Here is a 21,470-nt window from a genome sequence, read left to right as displayed (position 1 = left end):
TTTGTTTGAGAACTGGCTCCTCAGTCTAACATCCTTCAGCACTGCACCAGAACAAAGCTTTCTGAGAAGTTCTCAGAGACATTCCCATTCTTCTCCAGTTTAGACCACAGTTACTGGTACATGGAGAGCCAAACTCCGCCACTGGAAACAGCCATAGGCCAAGCACAGCAGGCAAGGTGCTGAGACACAAGCACTGCCTTGGGAATTACAAGAGGTTGTTTTGCTTTTTGCAGTTGAGTCTTTACTCATGTGCCTCTTGGCTTCTCCTGAAATATAGATAACCAAAGGGAGTCTTTCCACTGGCACCATGACACCTTCTCCCCACCTCTGCTCCACTTTCTCCCTGCTTTCCTTCTGCTTTCACTGGATTATTTACCAACTGGTTCTTGCCTTCTCTTTCTCAGAGTGCTCCCAAGGCAGCTGCCATTAAAGGTACCAGATACGCTGCTTCCCAGGTATGTCACATACTGAGCATGAGAAATACCTAGTTCAGAAAAGTCATGAAAGGCAAACATGAATTCAACCTGGAATTTCAGTGGGAAATGTTCTCAAGGACAAGCTTCTGGGGAAGGAGTGTGACAGTAGTGAGAGCAGTTTTTAAAGCAGACTTGGGAATGAGAGACAGAAAATCTTCAAGCACACAGTGCTGCCTCATCCTGCAAACCTGCCACTGTGCTTGGCTCACATATAGCTGGACCAGCTTCAGAACAAGCTAGCTCAGAGAGGTACTTCCAAGAGAAGCAGCCTGTATGCATTTGGAATTGAGTCTGGGCAGCTATTTCTGTCAACAGCAAACCAGCCACTATTTTTTCCAGACAGGACAATGAATCAGAGACAGCAGCAAGGAGGAGCTTTCCAATATGCATTAAAATCTGAGATTGAACAACCTTCCCCTGGCAGGGAGCAGGCTTCTAATGACAACCAGCTCATGAACCAGGCCGGATGTGCACTTGCTGTGCAATCATCATTCTCTTCCAGTTTTGCTTAAGCAGTTGCTCAGAAATCTGTGCTAAGCACAGCTCCCAGATGACAGTGATTGGCTCATGTCAAGAGCAGTGCATTCAAGTCTGAAATTCCTCTGTCCTAGTTATATAAAACAAGGTATCCCTGTTCAGGCTGCTCTTACTTTGTGGAACTGCATAGCCCAGTGTCAGAGTAGAGAGCCATCCTGATGCTTTCAGGACAGCTTGTCAGAGAGATTAATGCCATGTCTCAGTTCTCAGAAGCGCCAAATGAATCCTGACCTCCTCCTCAAGCTTTGTCTTCCCTCTATGCTAAGGGATGATAGTGACAAACCAGGCAGGTGGTTGAACAAGGTAGAATACAGACGACAGCATAAGAAGAAAAGCAGCCTGAGAGCTGAGAAGATGCAGATCAGAAGGTGGCATCAGGAAACCCTTGTGAAATGCAGTGGTGCTAATCAGACACAGCAGCTCACAGAGGAACAAGGTGCTGACAACCTTCACACCAGAAAATGAGTAACCTTTGTGTGAGGTCCTCTTAGCAGCAGGCAAACACAACCACTTCATCTATCTATTTTCTACTTGAATAAACATACTGACTGTGCCTAACCTGAACTTGTCCCTCCCAGTGGAGACTGCTGTGTGGCCTCTTCCCTCATCTCACAGTATTGATTAGGCACGAGGCTGCTGTTGACTTTTAAATCTAGTTCACATCAGGAGCAGCAGGTAAGGCTGGTATTGCAGTAACTGCCCATGTGACTGAGATCTGAACTCACTTTGGGGAAAGCTGGTCTTTACCGAATGCCTGGCTGCTATTTCTCCTGGAGATAAGCATGGCAGAGAGTGCAGACATGGACCCGGTAAAGCCAGAGAGGAGACAAGGGATGGTAAAGAATTGCATTCTTTTGTAGCAGCATTAGGAAACAATCTTAGAACATGGGATATTTCATGTCTCTGGACACACTACTTCCTAGTGTGCTTCGAGGAATGTCTATATCCACTTCTTTAATCTGCCAAAAAACCCAAAGTGAGAAACATGTTCCATACCCAGCTTTTTGCTACCAGGAATGCACTCTTGTATCGATCAGGACCTTTGCCAGATTTCCAGCAAGGTACCTTTAGAAGTCAGAGTGCTGTTTACGGGTGCCACCGTGCTCACTGCACAGCTGGATTTCAGTGTGTCAGCAGTGCATATTTGGCTTTATGGAGTTTCTATTCACACACTCTCCCTACTTGATTTGTCTGAAGCTGCTGTAAGATAAGACATTCTGCAAGGCAAGCTCTAAATATCCTGAGTTGGAGATACCTATAGAAAAAAGGCTGATAAAGAAATATCCAGACAGGGATTTCACAGCAGTATTCAAGATAATAGGGAAGCCACTGAAGCTCTCCTTCAGTGCCTCCTGAATGGATGAGATTTAGGACTATAGGCTGGAAAGAGACAAGGGCTTTTACTGAAAGCTTTATGTTGATACAAAAGGAAAATATTTTAACTTCTCTGGTGAAATTTCATTCAGGGCCAAACAATAGGAATCATTTAGGTTTTGTGTTCACATCCCAGTTTGGTTTTGATGAATTTATAATGGCCCGTTGTTTCACAAGGAAATGGAAACACAATGATAGACTGGGTTTCATGCAGCCACTTGATGTATTCAATACTAATTCACAAGTAGCACCAGTTGACCCAGTTCTGCATTTTTTTCAGCAGAAAAAAAACAATCAAGCAGACGTTTTGCTTAGGTTTAAACAGAAAATCTGTGAGTCCATTTCCTACAGAAAGTTCTTCCCACAACAGGTTACTTGTTCAGTTCTGTCAAGGTTATCATCAGCCCCACACTGGCTGCCGAAATCCAAGTGGAAGAAGATGCTTCCATGTGTGGTAGTGCTGGGTCCCAAAGGTATTTGGGCTATGCTGTAGTCTGAATATCTATTACATATTGGTTGCAAGTCCTGTTTGTGTATTCCTGAGGGTCTGTGTCACAATGCACGAAAGTCCCACACCACTGAGCTGAAGCCTGGTCTTTGACATCTGCAGGCAACTGGTTTTAATGATCTTGTCAAAGCTGTGCTTGTGCTAAGGATTGTGCAATGCTAAGGGTGGAGAATTGGTAGAGAACAATGTTTAAGGGATTTTAAAAGAAAAAATAAACCCCAAACACTCCCTTAAAACTGAAAATGTCCTTCCTGGGGCAAGAACAAGAGCAAACTGCCTCGTGTCAATGCACTGCCCTGCTATTCTTATCACATACAGCCCTGTCAGTCTCACCCATCCTTGCTGAGAACATGGAGCCTGCAGCTTAACCGAGGTGTTTGTGGCTCCTGCTCTTCAAGAGAAGTACCAAGAAAAATGAACTGAATCCACTTCCTGTGTCTCTTTCCCCCAGCATTGCTGTTCCCTGAAGACACAACCAGGCTTAACAGAAAGTGGCTTCCACAGTGAAAGGTACATTCAGTCACCACTCTGGGGGTGCCAGGAATAGTGATGAGAAGAGGACTGGAATAAAACCAGCTGGTAGGAGAAATTTACTACCTGCTTTGTGAGACTGAAGATGAACGGTACTACAGGTCTGAGTCTAACACCTTCTCTGCAACAAGGAGTTAATGCAACTGAGGTCCACATCTTAAACTGAAGAGAGCTGAAGAGTTGTCTGGAGCAAACACAGCAGATGCTCAGGAACCTCTTTAGTTTCTTGTTCCAGTTTCACCATAGTATCTTCACCCCTTTGTTTTCTCCCCCCCCCAAGCAAGCAATGATTACCTTTTTCTGTTGCATTGGTCATGGAAAATGAAAGCCAACAGAGGGAGAGTAAGAGCACAAAATGAAGAAGCAAATGACAACTGGACAAGTCTCCTAATTAACTGTCAACATCAGATGCCAGAAAGACATTTTAGTGTCCTTCAGGACACTTCCTCTGATGTGTAGATACACAGTCCTCTACAAGTCACTTAACCTCTAGTTTAACTCCTAGTTTCCCAGCTCAAAATGGTTGGTTGGAAACCATAATTTCCTCCCTGAAGTGCTGTTAAGCTTGTGGTAATGAATAAAAAGGTGTTCTGAAGGCTGTGAATGACATTGCTGAGGTAAGTGCAACACACTGTGCGAGCCTGTGTGATTCAGCTGTCTTTCTGGATATTTTCCACTTAGAAAGCACATAAACCCTGAAAGGTGAATTTCTTTCTCATCCCCACTAAAAGCTTCTTGGGAAGGTCTGGCTACTACTGCCCACCTGGACCAGCACAGATGACAAATAACTCTTGCTGTTTTGTATCCTCAAAAGGAGCGTGACCAGCAGGTTGAAGGAGGTGATCCTGCCCCTCTACTCTGCTCTCATGAGACCTCACCTGGAGCACTGTGTGCAGTTCTGGTGTCCTCAACATAAAAAGGACATGGAACTGTTGGAACAAGTCCAGAGGAGGCCACGAGGATGATCAGGGGCTGGAGCAGCTCCTGTATGGAGACAGGCTGAGAAAGTTGGGGCTGTTCAGCCTGGAGAAGAGAAGGCTGCGTGGAGACCTCATAGCAGCCTTCCAGTATCTGAAGGGGGCCTATAGGGATGCTGGGGAGGGACTCTTCATTAGGGACTGTAGTGACAGGACAAGGGGCAGCAGGCTCAAACTTAAACAGGGGAAGTTTAGATTGGATATAAGGAGGAAGTTCTTTCCTGTTAGGGTGGTGAGGCACTGGAATGGGTTGCCCAGGGAGGCTGTGAATGCTCCATCCCTGGCAGTGTTCAAGGCCAGGCTGGACAGAGCCTTGGGTGCCATGGTTTAGTGTGAGGTGTCCCTGCCCATGGCAGGGGGGGTGGAACTGGATGATCTTAAGGTCCTTTCCAACCCTAACTATTCTGTGATTCTATGATTTCTCCTTTTCAGCAGATTTTACAACATGCTGAAAAGAATCCCATAAATCTTCCACTTGTTTGGATAATTTCTGGCTACTTACATATCAACCCAGACCTTTAGAGGACTGAAGAAGCCCCTTCCAACTCTCCCAAGCTCACTTTACACTTACCGCCTGATCTGTCTTGCTTCTGTAAGCCCTCTGCAGAGTGAATTTTGATTTGGGTGACTCTGCGCGGATAGCCACAGAGAAGACTCCAACATGTCATTTTAGGCTTATCTGCCTTCAGCTCCCTGAAAAATCATGCAAAAAGCAACTGAAGTAATGAATGTCAAGCAAACAATCAATGGTTGTGGAAATCTGGCATATACAGAACATGAGATTTGTCCTCTTTCCTCATCGAACATTTCAGAAGTTTGTGGTACAGAAATGACAGCCTTAAGAAATAAATGCAGAGCAAAGCAAAGTAAACCAGATTTGCGTCATCTTTCACATGGCAGCAAAAGTGGTGGAAAAAACCCAACAACTTTAAATCATGGAAAACACCATCAAAGCAAGAAAAAATTCAGCAGGCCTGATTTCATGAAGCACTAGTTTTGCCCTTGCAGACAACTACTGCTTTCAAAGGGATGCTCAAAGAAATAAGCAGTGCCAACTGTAACTGCAAACACTGCTCTGTGTTCTGACCTACAACTGGGGGCAGCTACAAAAGCCAAATTAAAAGGTCAAAAGACCCAAACTGAATTGTCCACTAGGTTCATAAGTAAAAATGTCCTGACCATGCACAGATTCCTGTGAGGCTTCTGGAGGTGACCCTGAACATCTCAAGAGCCTGATTCTGGAGAGATATGAGCTAGTGAGTCCAGGATATTTGAGGGCAGCCAGGTAACCATTTCCAAGGAGATGCAGCCAATGTGGGCAAGAGAAAGGTTGCAGTTGATGATCTTAAAGGTCTTTTCCAACCTAATTGATTCTGTGATTCCATGAGTACAACCTACCTGAGTTTTGATGGCACATCTGTGAAGAGCCTCAGTATAAACTTTGTAGTGATGCCAGGATGATAGGTAGTTGGGATAAGGACATAGCGGCCTTGCTTGAGGATCCTCCTCAAGAACACAGTGCGCATGTTGATGTACGGAGACGTGGCCACTCTCTCCTGCACAGTGAGCTTGTGTAGTCGATAGCTTCTGTTATCCTCCACCTACAGCCACAGAACAGTACAGAGATTAATGCAAGGAAGGATACCAGAGCTAATAGGCAGGATTTTCCCCCCACATCACACAGCCTTCCATGGGCAGAAAAGACAACGTGCAATAAAGGCAAATGGTTTGGCAAATGGTTTTTCACCCGAAGAAGCTGTGGCAGAGATAGTCCTGATGGGCAACCCAGTGTTCCAAGCACAAGCCCACACAGGCTCCAAAGCAGTGCTGTTTCACACTTCACTGCATTAGTATATATACACATATACCCTTAAGTAGAGGTGAAAGCTTGGGATGGTAAAGACATGCACCCACTAACAGATAAAATGCTACTGCAGAGATCAGAAGGTGCATTTAGAGATGCCTGCACACTCCAAGGACTCTACCACTGAGCTACGCTGCATCTTAAATGAGGCTGAGATTCAGTTGCCTCCTTTCTCTGTGGTTGACAGGTGACTGTCATATCAGTAAGTGTGATGCAGATGTGAGGAGCTCTGACTGACTGTTAAAACTGACTATTTTTTAGGGTAGGGTTCAGCGTAGTCCCATTAGCTAGAGCAACGGGTGCTAAAGATAACCCTGATCCTCAGTGAATAAGCACACTCATAGCCGTTTCTCTTGCTTCCCTCCTTTCAGTTTGTGTGTTCTCATTTTAGTCAAATTGCTCTGGGAATGCAATTAAATTATTGTTTGGGATCCATTTGGTTCCTTTTCACATCTGCTCATTTCCTCCTCACTACTCCGGCTTTTGAAAACACTCCTGACTCTCTTCTTAAGTGGCAAAAGAAAAACTTCAGACTTTTCAAGCTCATTCCCTTGGCTGTATTTGCTGATGAACAGGAGGCAGGAGCCTCCAGTGGGGAGGAGAACAAAAACCTTTCAAGCTTTAATATTTTTTTTTTCTTTCTCTTCAAAGCTTGAAGTAGGAAAAGCACTTAAAATTCTTTTGCAATAGGGAAAAATCACTTCTGTTCCTTTAGTTCAAATAGAGTTTGAATTGAAGTGGATTCAATTTAGTTCAAATAGTCTGTCTAATGTCAGCTCTGGTGACTGAGTGCAGTACACATGCAAAGCTCATGTTGAGAGGAGAGCCAGACCCCACCATGACAATCATGCCTCTATCTGCCAAAGATCTCATTGCCAGGATGGAGCAGGGCTGCTGCACAAACTCTGAGCCAGGAGTGCAGATCCTGCCTACCTTGAATATTTCAAAGCCAATGGGGATGCTGTCTCCTTTCCCTTCTTTCTTGTATTTGCGGCGATCCTCCTGTTGTAAGGAGACCAGTACTTTGTCCTCAGTCTTCTTAACATCAAAGATGTACTAGTAAAAACGAAAAGGGCAAGCAGTTAGAAATGCCTTGGGATAATGAGGATACAGCCATCACTAAGGAAATATGTGCATACAAAGGATGCAAATGAAAATATGTTTGGAGGTGGAAGGAGAGTTCTCCATGTACCAGACATTCCCAGCAATCCCCAGACGAAAAATTAACGCTAATAATAAGGATCTTTAAACCAAAAGCATCAGAGACACTGAAACAGGTAATTCACACAAAGGACAGCACGAGACAGCATTACAAAATAAACAGGGCTAGGAAGGACTCCTGCATCTTTAACATGCAAATCTTATACCCAAATTGTTTAAAGCAAACTTGAATGAACCTGGGTTTAAGACTAATCAAAGGAATTTATATCAAGTTTAGGCAGCAGCTCCTATCTCAATAAATCAGACTTGCTCACATTATTAAGGATCACCACCAGACCAGTTCATGAGTGAGTATGTAGCCTTGCAGTAGACAAAAGGTCAGATAGGTATTTCTTTATATGACAAAGAATTAAACACTCAAGTCTGTTCACTGTTAGAGGCTCCTGTAAATTTTCTTTCATGCATACAGAGGGCAAATCTGAGTTGTCAGAACCAGTGGAAGAGGACACTATTTACTCCAAGTCCAGACAGATGTCATATTCTCCCATCCTCCAAAGACCTTTAAATGTGAAGCAAGCAAATAAAAGCATAAAGCTGCAGCTCTGCACAGCTGGGAATTACGTGCACTACACATTCTGATTTCAGCCAGAATTCCCTGACAGCACACAGAGGAATATCATCCCTGGTTCAACTCCCCCCTCCCTTCTCCTCCAAGAGCTGCTAAAAAGCAAATCCCCATTGTGCTTTGTTCTGAGGTAGATACTGAGATTGCCTTGGTTACTGCCGTGGAATGATCCCCTGTAATGACTTCACATCCCCCTGTGGTCTGAGCTCTGCAGAACAAGGCACAATCCCATTCCTCATCCCTGACCCTCTCTGTCTCAGGCAGTGTTGCACCCACATGGAGGAAACACCAATCTAGCAGAGCTGGCTGAAGCACAGCAGTATTGGAAAGAAAATCAATACTTTACCAAGCCTCTGGGCTTCATTTGTTGCTCGCAATACTTATGTTCCAGATTGGCCTCCTACAGGACTACTGTTTGCTATTCTGGTTTTGGTATAAACTCAATGCTTCTTTGTACTCTTATTTGTATGCTATATAAATGTTGCAGCAGGGAAAGCACAGGACCCTGAAGAGAGTCCTAGGGGATGTAAACAGCCTCTGCAGAGTCTAAGAGGCGAGATACAAACACGCAGGAACACCTAATAAGGCACATTTTAATTCTCCTCCCTGTTCAACCACAGGCAGTGTTACCTTGGCAGATAGCCTGAAGTGTGCAAATGGAGGTGTGAATGGGGAACTGAGAGAGTGCATGAGAGCTCTCTTGGTCTGGAGAGAGCTATGCAACTGTGATGATTTTTGATCTGATGACATTTCAGCTATCCTAATGGGTAACAATCTGAAAATTAGGGGATGGTTGTAGGAATACATTTATACTGAAATTCCCTTATCTAAAGGAACTGGAAGTGTCACAATACTGCTCTGTACAGATAAACTTCACAGGAGGCATTTCACTCAGGGAGCACAGAGATAGATCATCTCTAGATTATGCCAGTGTGTGCTGCAGTAATTTATTACAGCCCTAAGCTAACATAAATGTGTTCCAGCACTGCTATTAAGAGCCTTTTAATCAACTAGCCTAGAGATAACACTGGAATAAAAAGAGCTTCCACTGCATCAGGCATTGCACTCAACTGTAACATGTATATTTTGTTCTTTGTGGCAGCTAAACACTTACAACACTTACAAATGAGACCCAGACAAGCACTTGGAATATGTCCAGAATCATACAGGGAAATATCTGACTAAAATCATCCTCTGGAGAAGAGGCACTGACAGAAGACAGAGCAGTGAAGAACTGCTTCCCCATCTACAGCTGTATGGCAGGATAAGCTGGGAGTCTGAGATTCATTCCTAGTCTGAACAGCAAAGGCTGCACTTCTCCTGTATCCTGCTATGGAAACTGAGGGGTGCAGACAGAAACCTGCCATACAATTGCAGAGAAGCAGACACAAGAACATCTTCAGTTAATCTAAAGTATGTGGTGAATTACAGAAGGACAGGGAGGTCAATTTTCAAAGTAATAACTAAAGCAGAAAGTGCTCAAATCTCAGTGGCAGTACTGGCAGTTTGATGCCTGAATTTGCATTCACTGGGATTCTCTGTGTACAACACAGAGAAGGGCAGGAGGGTGAGAAATGGAGTGAGAATGGATGAACAGATTAACTGAATACCTTGAAACTTGCCAGGCAGGACAAGACAAGGAAATGTCTGTAATGCTGAGGAGGGGGTGAGCCTGGGGAAAAGACTAGATACTTTCAGAACCTTAGATAAATGCAAACGGATACTATCTAAATACAGTGGCCCAAGTCCTTAGGCTGTTTAGGGATGTTAAACGAATGAAGTTGTCATTAGAAAAATGAGACTTGCTACCTTTCTGGGAACTTCCCAACTGGGAAACTGAAGGAAGTCCACACAGGACTTCACTAACCCTGGTGTGTCTGACTCATCAGCCCCAAATATATCAGTCCTAAACCAGTATCTAAACTCCTCTGAGAGGTTTGACAGAAATCACTCAATCAAGCAGTGAAACAGCAAACTCCCAGAGGACAGCCCCAGGCAGTGAGGCTTCTGTCAAGTCATCACTGCCAGCTCCCAAGCAGGGTGGGTATTTCAGAAGCTCTGGCTAAAATGGATACACTTCAATACCTCACAAAACACAGGGATTCCCACCTGGGGATTCTGAAGGAAGGTCTCTTTGTTATCAAAGCATCCACCAGAGCGATTTAGCAGGGGTTCTGAATTCTTTGCCCAAGCCCCATGCATCATCTTCTTCTCCCAGGTCTTGTGGATGCTGAAGTAGGAGGTATTCACAATCCGGCAGATGTCCACATCAGTGAAATTCTTACACCAGTCCTCAAATGTCATCCTGTGCCATGGGACACCAGGGAAGTAATGGTTTGCTTAAAAACAAACAGCGATACTCAAGCAAAGAGCCAAAATTACGCATGAAATCTTCCAGTAACCTAAGAGGAGGCATTGCTCAGCTATCCAGGGGACAAGCTGATTCACTGGAAAGCTCTCCATGCAGAAATACTTGGGAAGCCACAATCACACTATCTTAGAGCTTAATTTAGAGCAATATCACCTTAGTGTGGTTTGGTCAGCTCTGGATTTGTTGCAGCACCCACATCTATTAAAGGATAGGTTGCATCTACCAGGTTGAACTTGTTAACATGCATACTGCAAAGGTAAAAGATTATCTGCAACCAAAGCACTGTTCCACTGTTCACACCTTGGTCCTTATTGCTACAGCTGTCCCTGAGCAGGACTCAAACCTCTGTACTCTGCACACTGCTTTTATCTATCACCATCTCAATGCTATAACCTGTGCCTGCTGAAGTGACAGACTGGCTCGCAGAACAGTTAGAAACAATCACCTCCTCTAACAGCTTCATACTTCTGAAATAACACCATGTCCTGGCTTATTAATGTCCCAGAACCAAACCCTTCCAGTTGCCAGTTCTGACAAAGCCAAGCAAACAGAAGATTTTTCATACTGAGCCTTCCCAGCACACACTTGATGCAATATTAATGACCTACTGAAGCTGCTGCTGGATGGACTCAGCATATCTAAGCTTTAAACTCAGTCATATTGGAGTTCTAGAGATTCTGTACAGAATGAACACTTGTGCCCATGCTGGAAAACACCAACAGATACAAAAACTGTTTGGCTGTAATTGTATTTATAGGTGCCTCAGTGATGGTTGACCTAGAAATCCTACAGATAAGACAGTAGTTAGGCAACAGGATTGACACTGTGTTCAGTATTTGGCACTCGATCATGTAAACCAACATGTGTAGTTTTGATTCTGCCTGAATGTCCTAAATATAGATAGAATCATAGAACAGTTAGGGTTGGAAAGGACCTTAAGATCACCCAGTTCCAACCCCCCTGCCATGGGCAGGGACACCTCACGCTAAACCAGGCACCCAAGGCCTCATCCAACCTGGCCTTGAACACTGCCAGGGATGGAGCATGCACAACTTCCTTGGGCAACCCATCCAGTGCCTCACCACCCTCACAGTAAAGAATTTCTTCCTTATATCCAATCTAAACTTCCCCTGTTTCAGTTTTAACCCATTACCCCTTGTCCTATCACTACAGTCCCTAATGAAGAGTCCCTCCCCAGCATCCCTATAGCCCCCCTTCAGATACTGGAAGGCTGCTATGAGGTCTCCATGCAGCCTTCTCTTCTCCAGGCTAAACAGCCCCAACTTTCTCAGCCTGTCTTCATACAGGAGGTGCTCCAGCCCCTGATCATTCTCGTGGCCTCCTCTGGACTTGTTCCAACAGTTCCATGTCCTTTTTATGTTGAGGACACCAGAATTGCACACAATGCTCCAGGGGACGTCTCACAAGAGCAGAGCAGAGGGGCAGGATCACCTCCTTGGGCCTGCTGGTCACGCTCCTTTGGATGCAGCCCAGGATACGGTTGCTTTCTGGGATGAATAGATTTTGAGGGTGTTTGAAACTTACAGTACTAAGAACTACTAATTTTGTTCTACTGGCTTTTAATCCATCTTTTCTGTTCTTCTGTCATCCCTCAAGAGTTTAAAAGAAACTGACCTTGTGCCCGGACTGGATAATCTTATCCATGTGGGGAAGCTGGTTTTAAAGGTGTTAAATGGCAGAATTAATGGTAATTACTCAGTGCAGCCAGTATCTGCAAACCCTTCACGTGGTTCCCACTCACCAGAACTCTCCGTCATTCTCAAGAGTGAGTCCCAAGCGCTTACGTTCTGAATTGCTGACTTTTTTCCACTCCTCGGAACTAAAAGAAAAGAGGAATAAAGTAACAGCAAGGATGAATAATGACTTCAGTTAAGCACTGTCTCCTGGAAATAAAACTGCAAGGAAAATTCTCTGATAGTCCCTTATAAAGGTGACATCAGAGTACTGAAAGGACAGATAATATTCAGGAAGAAGTGACTGGCTTTTACAGGAGGAGTCTGAAAACATGAACCGATTTGAAAGCTGCTAAAAAGGAAAGAGATGAATGGGAAATTGTCACAACTGGAACACATCTTTGTTGATTTCCTTTGTCACACCCTCCCTTAGGACACTAAACCAGCTGGTTTGGAAGGCTGTATGAGATTGAATCCATTCCCTGGAGGCCCTTCAAAAGAAACCTAGTTTTCCTCCTCAAGAGCTTATTGAACACCTCACTCAGACCAGAGAATTTGCTTTGTCTTACAGCTTTTTAAATAAAAGAGACCTGAGGTCTAAGATTTCCCCAGAGAGCCTTTGAGAAGAAACTGCTGCAGCAGGAGCCTAGTGTCCAGTTTCCAGTGTGACACTACACTGCATGGACACCTCATTCCCTGCATTAACATACAACTTACATGCTCTGCATTGTCCCCTGAAGGCAGCTGCCTCTTTCCACTGACTACAGGGAGCACAGGATCCTAAATGCAAGCAGTCTGATGCTTAAATCAGACAACATGATAGAAGACAGTGTGATTCCCCTTCCCCAATGTGCTACATTAGACAGAGCCACAATTCCTCTCTCTCCTTCCAGAAGTACTTGGAGGATAAAGCTGAAGGTGGTTGGCAGGAGGGAAGGGAAGCTGCTTGCCATAACAGACACTTTCTTCGCCTATTTGGAAACACTCAGTTTAATTCTGTTAGGCTAAAAACCAGGGACCAGCCTCAGAGTCCTCAGTGCTTCCACTGGCAGGAGTGGCGGCTGTGCCAAGACAAGAGCTAGTGAAGAACCACAGGTTAAAGAAGACACAGCAGTTCTGCACATTCTTTGCATTTCACCTGGACCAAACTCTTTGAAAGTAATAGATTTTTTGCTAGCTAAAGTATGAAAGGTAAGTACTTATTACCCTGTTGTTAAGAACACTGCATTATTAAACAGTAACAGTGGCTGGTAAGCACAGCCTTGAATTGTAACATCCCAGTTAAATGTTTTTTCATGTGTAAATTGCCAGTGATGGAATACATCCCCTCCAGCCATCATTTCTGTCTCTCTAGAGGTGCCTGCTAAGCTCAATGCCCACATTAAAATTCATTAGAAAAGAATTCCAGGCATCGCAAATATGGCAATTTTACAGCATTTTCCACCAGTCACTTATTTTATCCAGGAATAAGAGGCTGATACCATCCCCAGCAGCTAGCAACTGCAGATGAGAAACTGAGTCACAGACAAAATCAGTGTCGAAGCTAGGAACAAACCTCATGTTCTTGACTCATCACTTAATCATAGACTATTTTTCTACTCGTGGCCCAGTGTGCCAGAGCAGTGATGTACATATACAGTAAACAAAGGTGCAGGAAGCCATAACCTCCTGGCTCTTCCAGGATGTCTTCATTTGCTCAGAGAATGCTAACCGATGGCACAATAGCTCAGCCATCACTCCTAAGTATTGCAGACTGACATTGTGTCCTAACAGTGTTTAGCCATGCACCTAACCAGTGATCGTAATCAAAGTTTCATCCCTTTTACAGCACTTACCTATCACTCCATGCACCACTCCACTCTCTTTTTCCCCAGGGATTCCTCAGCCTGATCATAAACAGCTTTTCTGCCTTAAAAGAGAATATGAGCCTCTCTCCAAGGCGCAGCTTCCGAATTGCAGTCACTGAGTAGGCATGGCCGATGACAAGACCCATCTTTGTCTCCACTTCACTGGCACTGCCAGAGGAAGCCTTTAGCACCAAGAATGACAATTAAAAAGAACTTGTATCATTAAGGGAGCTGATAGACACATGTTCAAAGGGGCAGGATGGGGAAGGTTTGTTTTCTTTCACAGAGCTGTATGTTCTCTTCCTAAGTGTTTTGCCTATGCAGGAAGACAGCAGCACTGGGGCTCAAAACTAGTCTTCTGCATGACACTGCCTGACAAGTCCACAGCACAGGAGAATACTGCCTGCTACAGCCATTCTGTCTCCTCCCGGCCTCTGAAAGTTAAAGACTGGGCTGGTGGCTACAGCAATTTCATTTAATGCGTCCAGATCAAAATCTCAGCAGTACATCTAAAACCAGAAGAGCAGTACCATGAAAAGATGCTGGAGTTGCTTTGAATGACTGGCCCTTTACAAAGCCAGTGCAATGTTGCTTCTGAGCAACACATAACAGACAGGACAACAGAAAAAGTAAAGCTGTATCAGCGCTACAACTCTTTTTCTGAAAAGAAACAATTCAAATGGAGCCAGCATGGACATCTTTGGATTGAGCCACAACCAGTCTCTCTCACCTGTGTTGGTCTATAGCTCAATGGGCCTATAGACACTCCCTTGGCAACAAGGAAGGAATATTAGATTTAGTTAGATTTAGAGCAGATCCTTGCATGGAAACTTAAAGTAAGCTAGTTAAAGAGCAAAACGATCAAGCCTTTGCTCTGGTGGAGAGAGATGGATTTATTCAAGGTATGACATTCACGAGATGCTTTCTCAGACACTTTTACCCACTGCAGAATTCCTGTGGTCTAAACAGACATGGTCCTTCTCCTAACGCAGGTGTTGCACTGATACAACAGTGTTCAGTTCCCAAAGATAAGACATCAGGGAGGGGAAAAGACAGAAAAGAGACATTTCTATCAAATTGGAACTGAGAGATGGCCTGGCAACTGTGAGACTCTCGCCAACACCAAGACTGGCTGACATTTCCAATGGGTTTGAGCTTTCTCCAGTGTAACACTTTCACTTGCATTTGTCACAACTAAAAGCAAACAACAGTCCCTGACAGCATGGGAGTCTGCAACCTCTCCTGCAGCTTTTGTTATCCCCAGGCTTGGCTTTCCTTACTGCTAGGCTGCCCTTCCCACCTCACTCTGAAGGCATTTATTTATTTCAATGAGATATTTAAACATCTACTGTCTGTTCTAATCTCTAAATGGTGGATCTCAGGGCTATTTTATAATGCAAGGAAAATGATGACATGTTTGTAAGTCAGCAATGAAGTCACTTGAGTATTAAATATTCTATACCTTGCAAGCTTCATTATGTGTATAATACATCTATCAAAAAGTGATAAATGCAGACAAGTCAAGCCAAACCAATAGGAACAGCCTCTGTGTAAACAATGTTTAGAAGCACCTGTGTTTAACTTGACAGGCAGAAATATAACGCTAGGAAGAAGTGAAAGCATTACAACTCTCCGTTTTATTGTTTTTTAAATACAGCTCCCTGTATTTGGCCTATCTCCTCCGGAGACCCATGTTAAGAAACAACTGCCTTAGCACTTGGGAGCAACCTATCATCTCAGAAACAACATTCACAATGTGATTCACATGAAGTCTGGTTTGCCATCCATTATTAACAAACAGCACTACCTAAATAACCAAGTGAGCTCAGCCTCTCAGCTCAACTCCAGCATTACACTGATGAGACAACTGCAACTTCACAACCAAAGTCAAGAAGTCTCAGCAGTGCAGTGCCAGCAGAACTGTTTTCTCTAAACAGATTTCCCTAAGAAACAGAGAAAATGAGCGCTGCCATCTGGCCTGTAAATGAGGGCATTCTGGGTGGATTAACCTCGGGTCAATACACGACTGTGACCATTCAGAAAAAATAGGATTTCAGATCCACAGTAAAGTGGCAGTACAAATGGCTTTGTGGTTTTGTGATTGTATTTAGTGGCTCACGGAGCTATACTTGGCTGACAGCACTGCCAACGTGCTGGTTTCTTCCATAGGAAGCTTTTCCAAAGCATACAAATGAAGGACACACTCAATATGCTTCTAGTAATAATGGTATTTTTTCCAGACTTCTTTAAACTGAAATTAACTCTTCGAATCCACCTCTCTATACGTACCGCAATGTAGCAGCTGATCAACCCGCCTCTTTTATGCACCTTCAGCAAGTCTTCAAACAGCTTCATCTGCTCAGAAATAATCTCACCATATTTGCCCTGTACCAAATCAATAGATTCTGCCACTGCTCCAGTAAAATCCACAATTGCATCTGCAGCGCTGCCTCCATCCAGCGCTTCATAAGATCCAGCCAGCCTGGAGGCAACACAGAACATTCTCAGTTACCAAGTGGCTGCTGTAATTCAGCTTGAATGTAGGAAATATATTTGTGTTTCACCACAAAACAAAACATCAGCTTGAACATAAACATTTGCTGGGTTTCTAGGAAAGAAGTCAAATGATCCTTAAGGTTTTGGGCTGCTGAAGGAAAGTACATTGCACTCTTATGATTCCCCTCCTCCATGCAGATTAAAGGAGTTTTCAATCAGTTTAGGTTCTCTACTAGCAGTAAACCTAAAACCTATGGAAAATATGACAGAGTTGAAAGAAAAACAAACAGATGGATAGAAGGGACAGCACTGAGGACAAAATGACAATGAATTAGTTCATACTTTGCATAAGCTTTCTCCAACAATGCACTCCAGAATTCATTTTTCACATTGGAATGGCAGTAGATCAACTTCCCGTCCATCGTTGGCAGCAGATCATCAACCACCACCTCTGTCCATTCTCCAAAGCACCAGAAACGGAAACGGAAAATCCCAGCATATTTCTCTGGGTTTTTTGGGTCCCATTCTTGTTCGTTAAAATCTGGAATCACCTGAGGAACCATAGAAAGGAAAGTTCACCAAATGCACCACATTAAGATTTGTCCAGAGGGCAGACAGCCCTGGGGCATGTGCTACGCTGGTATTCAGTTTTATGAGTAGCTGACCTCAAATAGATGAAGTGCAAAAAGAGGCTGAACTTGGTACAATGTCAACTATAGTCCCATTTCAAAGAATCATTTAGGAAAGTCACATTCAAACTGCTCTGCAGGGAAAGACAGAACCTATTACACTATTAACTGTGGCTTTGTTATAGCTCCTTTGGTGCTCAGTGGGACTGTGGAAGTCTCTTAGGATGAAAAAGTAACTTCTGAAGAAAGCGAATTTGAATTCACCAAAATTCACACTCGTTAGAGGCTCAATGGTCCTGAAGGGAAAAATGCTGGTTGATAGGTAGGGAAACAACAGGGTTTGTTAGTTTTCATGTACCAAGCACACTGATCACCTACCTGCTGCCAGAGGCTCTTCCTCAGAGCCAAGCAGGAGCATGCAGCCACAAACCAGCAGTTCCCCAGGGTGCCTTGGTGTAAATCATGGGAGCTGATTCCGTTCACAAAGAGGTGCGGGTCTTCACAGAGGTCCTAACAAAGCAAAACAGCAGTTACTGGAGACTCCGCTCCAGAAATGATCACAGCATCCTTCCAGCTATTCCTCTCCACACTTGTTGCGCATCACATTCCCACTGAAGCGTGGAGTTTCTGTACCAGGAAGTTCCAAAGCTCTCTGACACTGACTGCATTTGAAAGTTGTGGTACACAGGATTAAGTTTCTATAACTAGATTGTGTTGTTTTATCTAAACACCAGGATTTGCCTCTTATTTTATCAGTGTTCCTAGTTTTGCCCTCAGCTGAGGGTGATCTTTGAGGACTGGAATTAATACAACATTTGGAAGACTTATATGGCATTGGCACAGTTAATGAACTAAAAGTAAATTAAAGGAGAAGGAGGAAACATTACAGGGAAAGGCTCTGACCAGAAAAAAAGCCATCAAGAAAAGCAGCAGGAAATTATGCTACTGACTCCAGAACTCTAAGCTCCTTTTCCTTCTGTGCCACTCCCTTGGCTGACATACTGGAAACCCTCCTCCACCAACAGCATGAGTTATTGCATCCCACCCAGCACCAAAAGCAGCAGCGAATACATGTCTGTGAAATATGCCTCTTATTCTCTGGGTCTTGTCTTGCTTATTTATCTGGCTCTTATTAGAACCACTCCTTCCTCCCCTCCCATTGCTTTCCTGGCTCCATCTCTATTCACATGCAGATTCTCACCAAAGCATAGTCATCTCTTCCTGTGATGTCTCCCTGTGCCTCACTAGCTTGCCCCTTGCTGTGTCTTTATAGCCTGCAGATCAAGGCAGTGGAAGGAGCACCTCTAAGTATCACTGAACATGGGAAAGCCACAGGGGTACATTTTGCAGCAGTTTTGTGTTTATTACCAAGAAATCCTTGGTAGACGGTGTTCTGCAACATCTGTGGCCTCTCAGTCCCACAGAGAACTTCCCAAGCAACCCTTCAGAAAACAGGTAATCTGCCTGCCCCAGTACTGGTATGGAAGCTACTGGTTTCAACCCAGTTATTCTGCATGACTCTTGTGTTTTCCCTGACTGGTTTGAGAGGATGGAGGAACAGACAGCAGTAAGAAATTCTGCTCTTTCACAGTATAACTCTAAAATTTAACACCGTGGAAAGGAAATTATCCTATAACCAGGCATTAGAAACACGGAATAAATGACACCCGCTCCCCTCAAAATGGCAGGAGACTCCAAATTCACTGCAGTCTTTCCAGTTCGTTATCAGTTGCAGAGTAAGGAGCTGTGCTCCTTACCTCCCGGATCCTCACTGCCCTTTGACAATTATAGATGATAACCCCAAAGTACCAAGACTGCAATCCAAGGCTGGCTACACACCAGGCATGTCAAAACCTCTCAGCCTTCCCTTTGATGGGACTGTGACAAATCCATGCCAGCTGAACTTAAGCCTCACAAAAAAGAAGCACCTCAGTGATGAGCTGAAAGCCTGTTTTCCTGGGCTACCTTAGCAGATGGCAGCCTGAAGTCAGCTCATGGTGTGTCATGGTGGAGCTGCTGCTGTTTGTTGTAAGAAAATGGTATTTTTGGCATGAGATGTTTCTCATTAAATAACAATTGGTAGACATTTTAAACGCCTCTTGGGAAACAAGTGACTGATCATTGCATGACACTGTTCTTCTGCCAGCGTTTCTTACACATCTTCACTTAGAGACATTTCAGAGCTTATTAACGGACTTCTGAATAACAAAATGGTGCCTATGAAGAAAACTGACCACGTACCTGATTCCCACCCATCTGCATCACGGACAGATTCATTTCATCTGCCTGGATGCCCTGGTACAGAATGGCAGCAGAAGCTCCAGGCTAAGCACTTCAGCTGATGTAAGTCAACTCGGTTGCCTGTTGCAGGGTTGACATCAGTTGATTGCTTGGCCTTCATGGTGGTAGCACACATTCCAAACCCAGCTTGGATAGACTCAAGTTTCAGATCCCATTTCCATGCATCTCTGGCAGTAACAATTTCAGTTTGTTTTTCCTTTCAAAATGGTATTTTCTTAGCATAATAAACACGGGATAAAAGGAGCCTTCAGAATTAAAATTGTCCAGATTTCTCTGTCACTAGAGGAAGCCAAAACTTTCAAAAGACATTAAGCACTACTGTGTATTACAAATATCTGCTCTTATTTGGGTTGCTTTGCCCAAAAAACCACATTAAACTGGTATTTTTAATTGAAGCGTGTCTTGCGTCTCACACAGTCCTCAGAGAAAAAACAGAGAGCAACACGTGTCATCTGCCAAAGCTTATGGACGAGATTAACATTTGCTGATCCAAAGCAAACATAGAGCAGCAGAGCTTAGAAACAGCACCTCCCTGATTCCACTACAGCCACTAAATTCTTCAGGATCCTGCTTGATAAACCCTTTCTTATTAAGCTGCCTAGAAGCCCTGGACTGCTGAGACTAAACACCAGAGTAAGAAAATGACATTAACTCTTTTTCTCTTGTCATTAATTACAGCCACTGTAACAGCTTCTGTGATGACTGTCACTGTGTGGCCCAGATGAGATGCACACCACCACTCAGGTACAAGCTCTGGCTGATTTCAGTCGTTTGCTCTCTTTGGGGCTTTCTGCTTTTCACCATTTATGCAGAATAGCAAATTCTAAGGAAAACTTCTGAGATGGAATCAGCTAAACCACAAATCCCCCACCACAGTTAGAAATGTGCTATTTAAATACAGGATTCTGCAGTCCTTGGGAGGATCTTGAAGCACTTCTGGTTGTCCCAAGCATTTAAAAAAAACCCTAAAACAAACAATCCCCCCCTCCCCCCAGGTTTTGCAGTAATGTTCCCAGCAGTGATAACTTTGGACAGCTGAAGGACCAAGCCAGCTACCATCAGAGGAATTACAAGAAAAGACGAGATGTGGCCCAGGAGCTTGAGGAGACCTGATGCCTTCTCTCCTTGGAACCTAAGCACCCAAACACTTGGACATTGAAGTGCTTCCTTAGCAAATATAGTGGTTTAACCCTTATTCCTTTGCTCAGGAATGCATCATCTGTGCTGTAAAAAAAGAGAAACGGCTTCACATTTCCAGGAAAAAGTTTAAAGGAGGTTACTGTGTCTTATTATACACCATTAATGTATAATAGCCACACTATTTCTGAAACGCCACCACTAATAAAAGCATTTGTCTTATTATTTATGCCCACAAGGAGCATTCCAGCATCCAAGAGAGAGCTCTCCCCAGTTCTCCCCTTCTGCAAGTGCATAATGAAATAAACACCATCTGCAGAACTATAATTAGGCTGTATAGTCTGAAAGTGAGGTAAGAGGATGCAGAGGCTCAGAGTTCTGCTGAAAACCCTGATGCTCTTCTTTTCATACCAGACTTCCATTTGCATGACAGAAGTCTATTTGTGTCACCTCCTATCCCTGCTGCTCTGCATAGGCTTTAAAGATGTGACATTTAGTGTTACTCAACGATGATGCTGTGAGAAATGAAGTGGCTCACAAACCCCTTTTTCTGATTTAAATTGGTTTATCTCTTTGTAATGGAGTAAATGAACTGGTTAATGCCAGGTTGGGAGAACACTGAGCAGTCTGGAGATGAGAAACTCAGTTAATGTGGGATCACACAAAACAACAGTGGGAGAGACCTTGACAGGTAGTTAGTCCTAACAGTTGCCTGGTGTCCAAACTGGCCAACCCAAACCTACTTGTGACTGAAGCTTCTTTAACCTGCATTTAACACAATGCATGGGGGAAAGTTCACATGCTTCCTCCACTGGTTGTCACTGATGAGCTGCCCTGTAAGCCCAAGACTTCTGTGAATGGAGAGAACAGTTACTTTTCCTTCCTACAGCTACCCCTCATATAATCTAAAAGCCTGTAACAATTCTCTCTGCTCTAGTCTTA

At 43.9% G+C, this 21,470-nt stretch overlaps 1 protein-coding gene across 1 annotated transcript in view; it reads right to left on the bottom strand.

The window, feature by feature from the left end:
- CAPN6 (calpain 6) overlaps nucleotides 1–21,470 on the bottom strand; it is a 47,666-nt gene that overhangs the window by 3,588 nt on the left and 22,608 nt on the right. The window contains exons 2-10 of the mRNA XM_061361874.1: nucleotides 17,469–17,600; nucleotides 16,804–17,012; nucleotides 16,255–16,447; nucleotides 13,954–14,147; nucleotides 12,187–12,264; nucleotides 10,163–10,358; nucleotides 7,201–7,323; nucleotides 5,802–6,004; nucleotides 4,975–5,096 (exon numbers count right to left, since the gene is read on the bottom strand). Coding sequence (XP_061217858.1) covers nucleotides 4,975–5,096; nucleotides 5,802–6,004; nucleotides 7,201–7,323; nucleotides 10,163–10,358; nucleotides 12,187–12,264; nucleotides 13,954–14,147; nucleotides 16,255–16,447; nucleotides 16,804–17,012; nucleotides 17,469–17,600 — 1,450 coding nt within the window. The remainder of the gene's footprint in view (nucleotides 1–4,974; nucleotides 5,097–5,801; nucleotides 6,005–7,200; nucleotides 7,324–10,162; nucleotides 10,359–12,186; nucleotides 12,265–13,953; nucleotides 14,148–16,254; nucleotides 16,448–16,803; nucleotides 17,013–17,468; nucleotides 17,601–21,470) is intronic.

This window comes from Neopsephotus bourkii, unplaced genomic scaffold (assembly GCF_033783945.1).
Source record: "Neopsephotus bourkii isolate Nb327-2 ecotype Australia unplaced genomic scaffold, CSIRO-AGI_Nbou_v1 NB_1067, whole genome shotgun sequence".
Lineage (NCBI taxonomy): Eukaryota > Metazoa > Chordata > Aves > Psittaciformes > Psittacidae > Neopsephotus > Neopsephotus bourkii.
The sequence above is the reverse complement of the archived record's forward strand: the minus strand, read 5'-3'. Positions and strand labels throughout refer to the sequence as shown.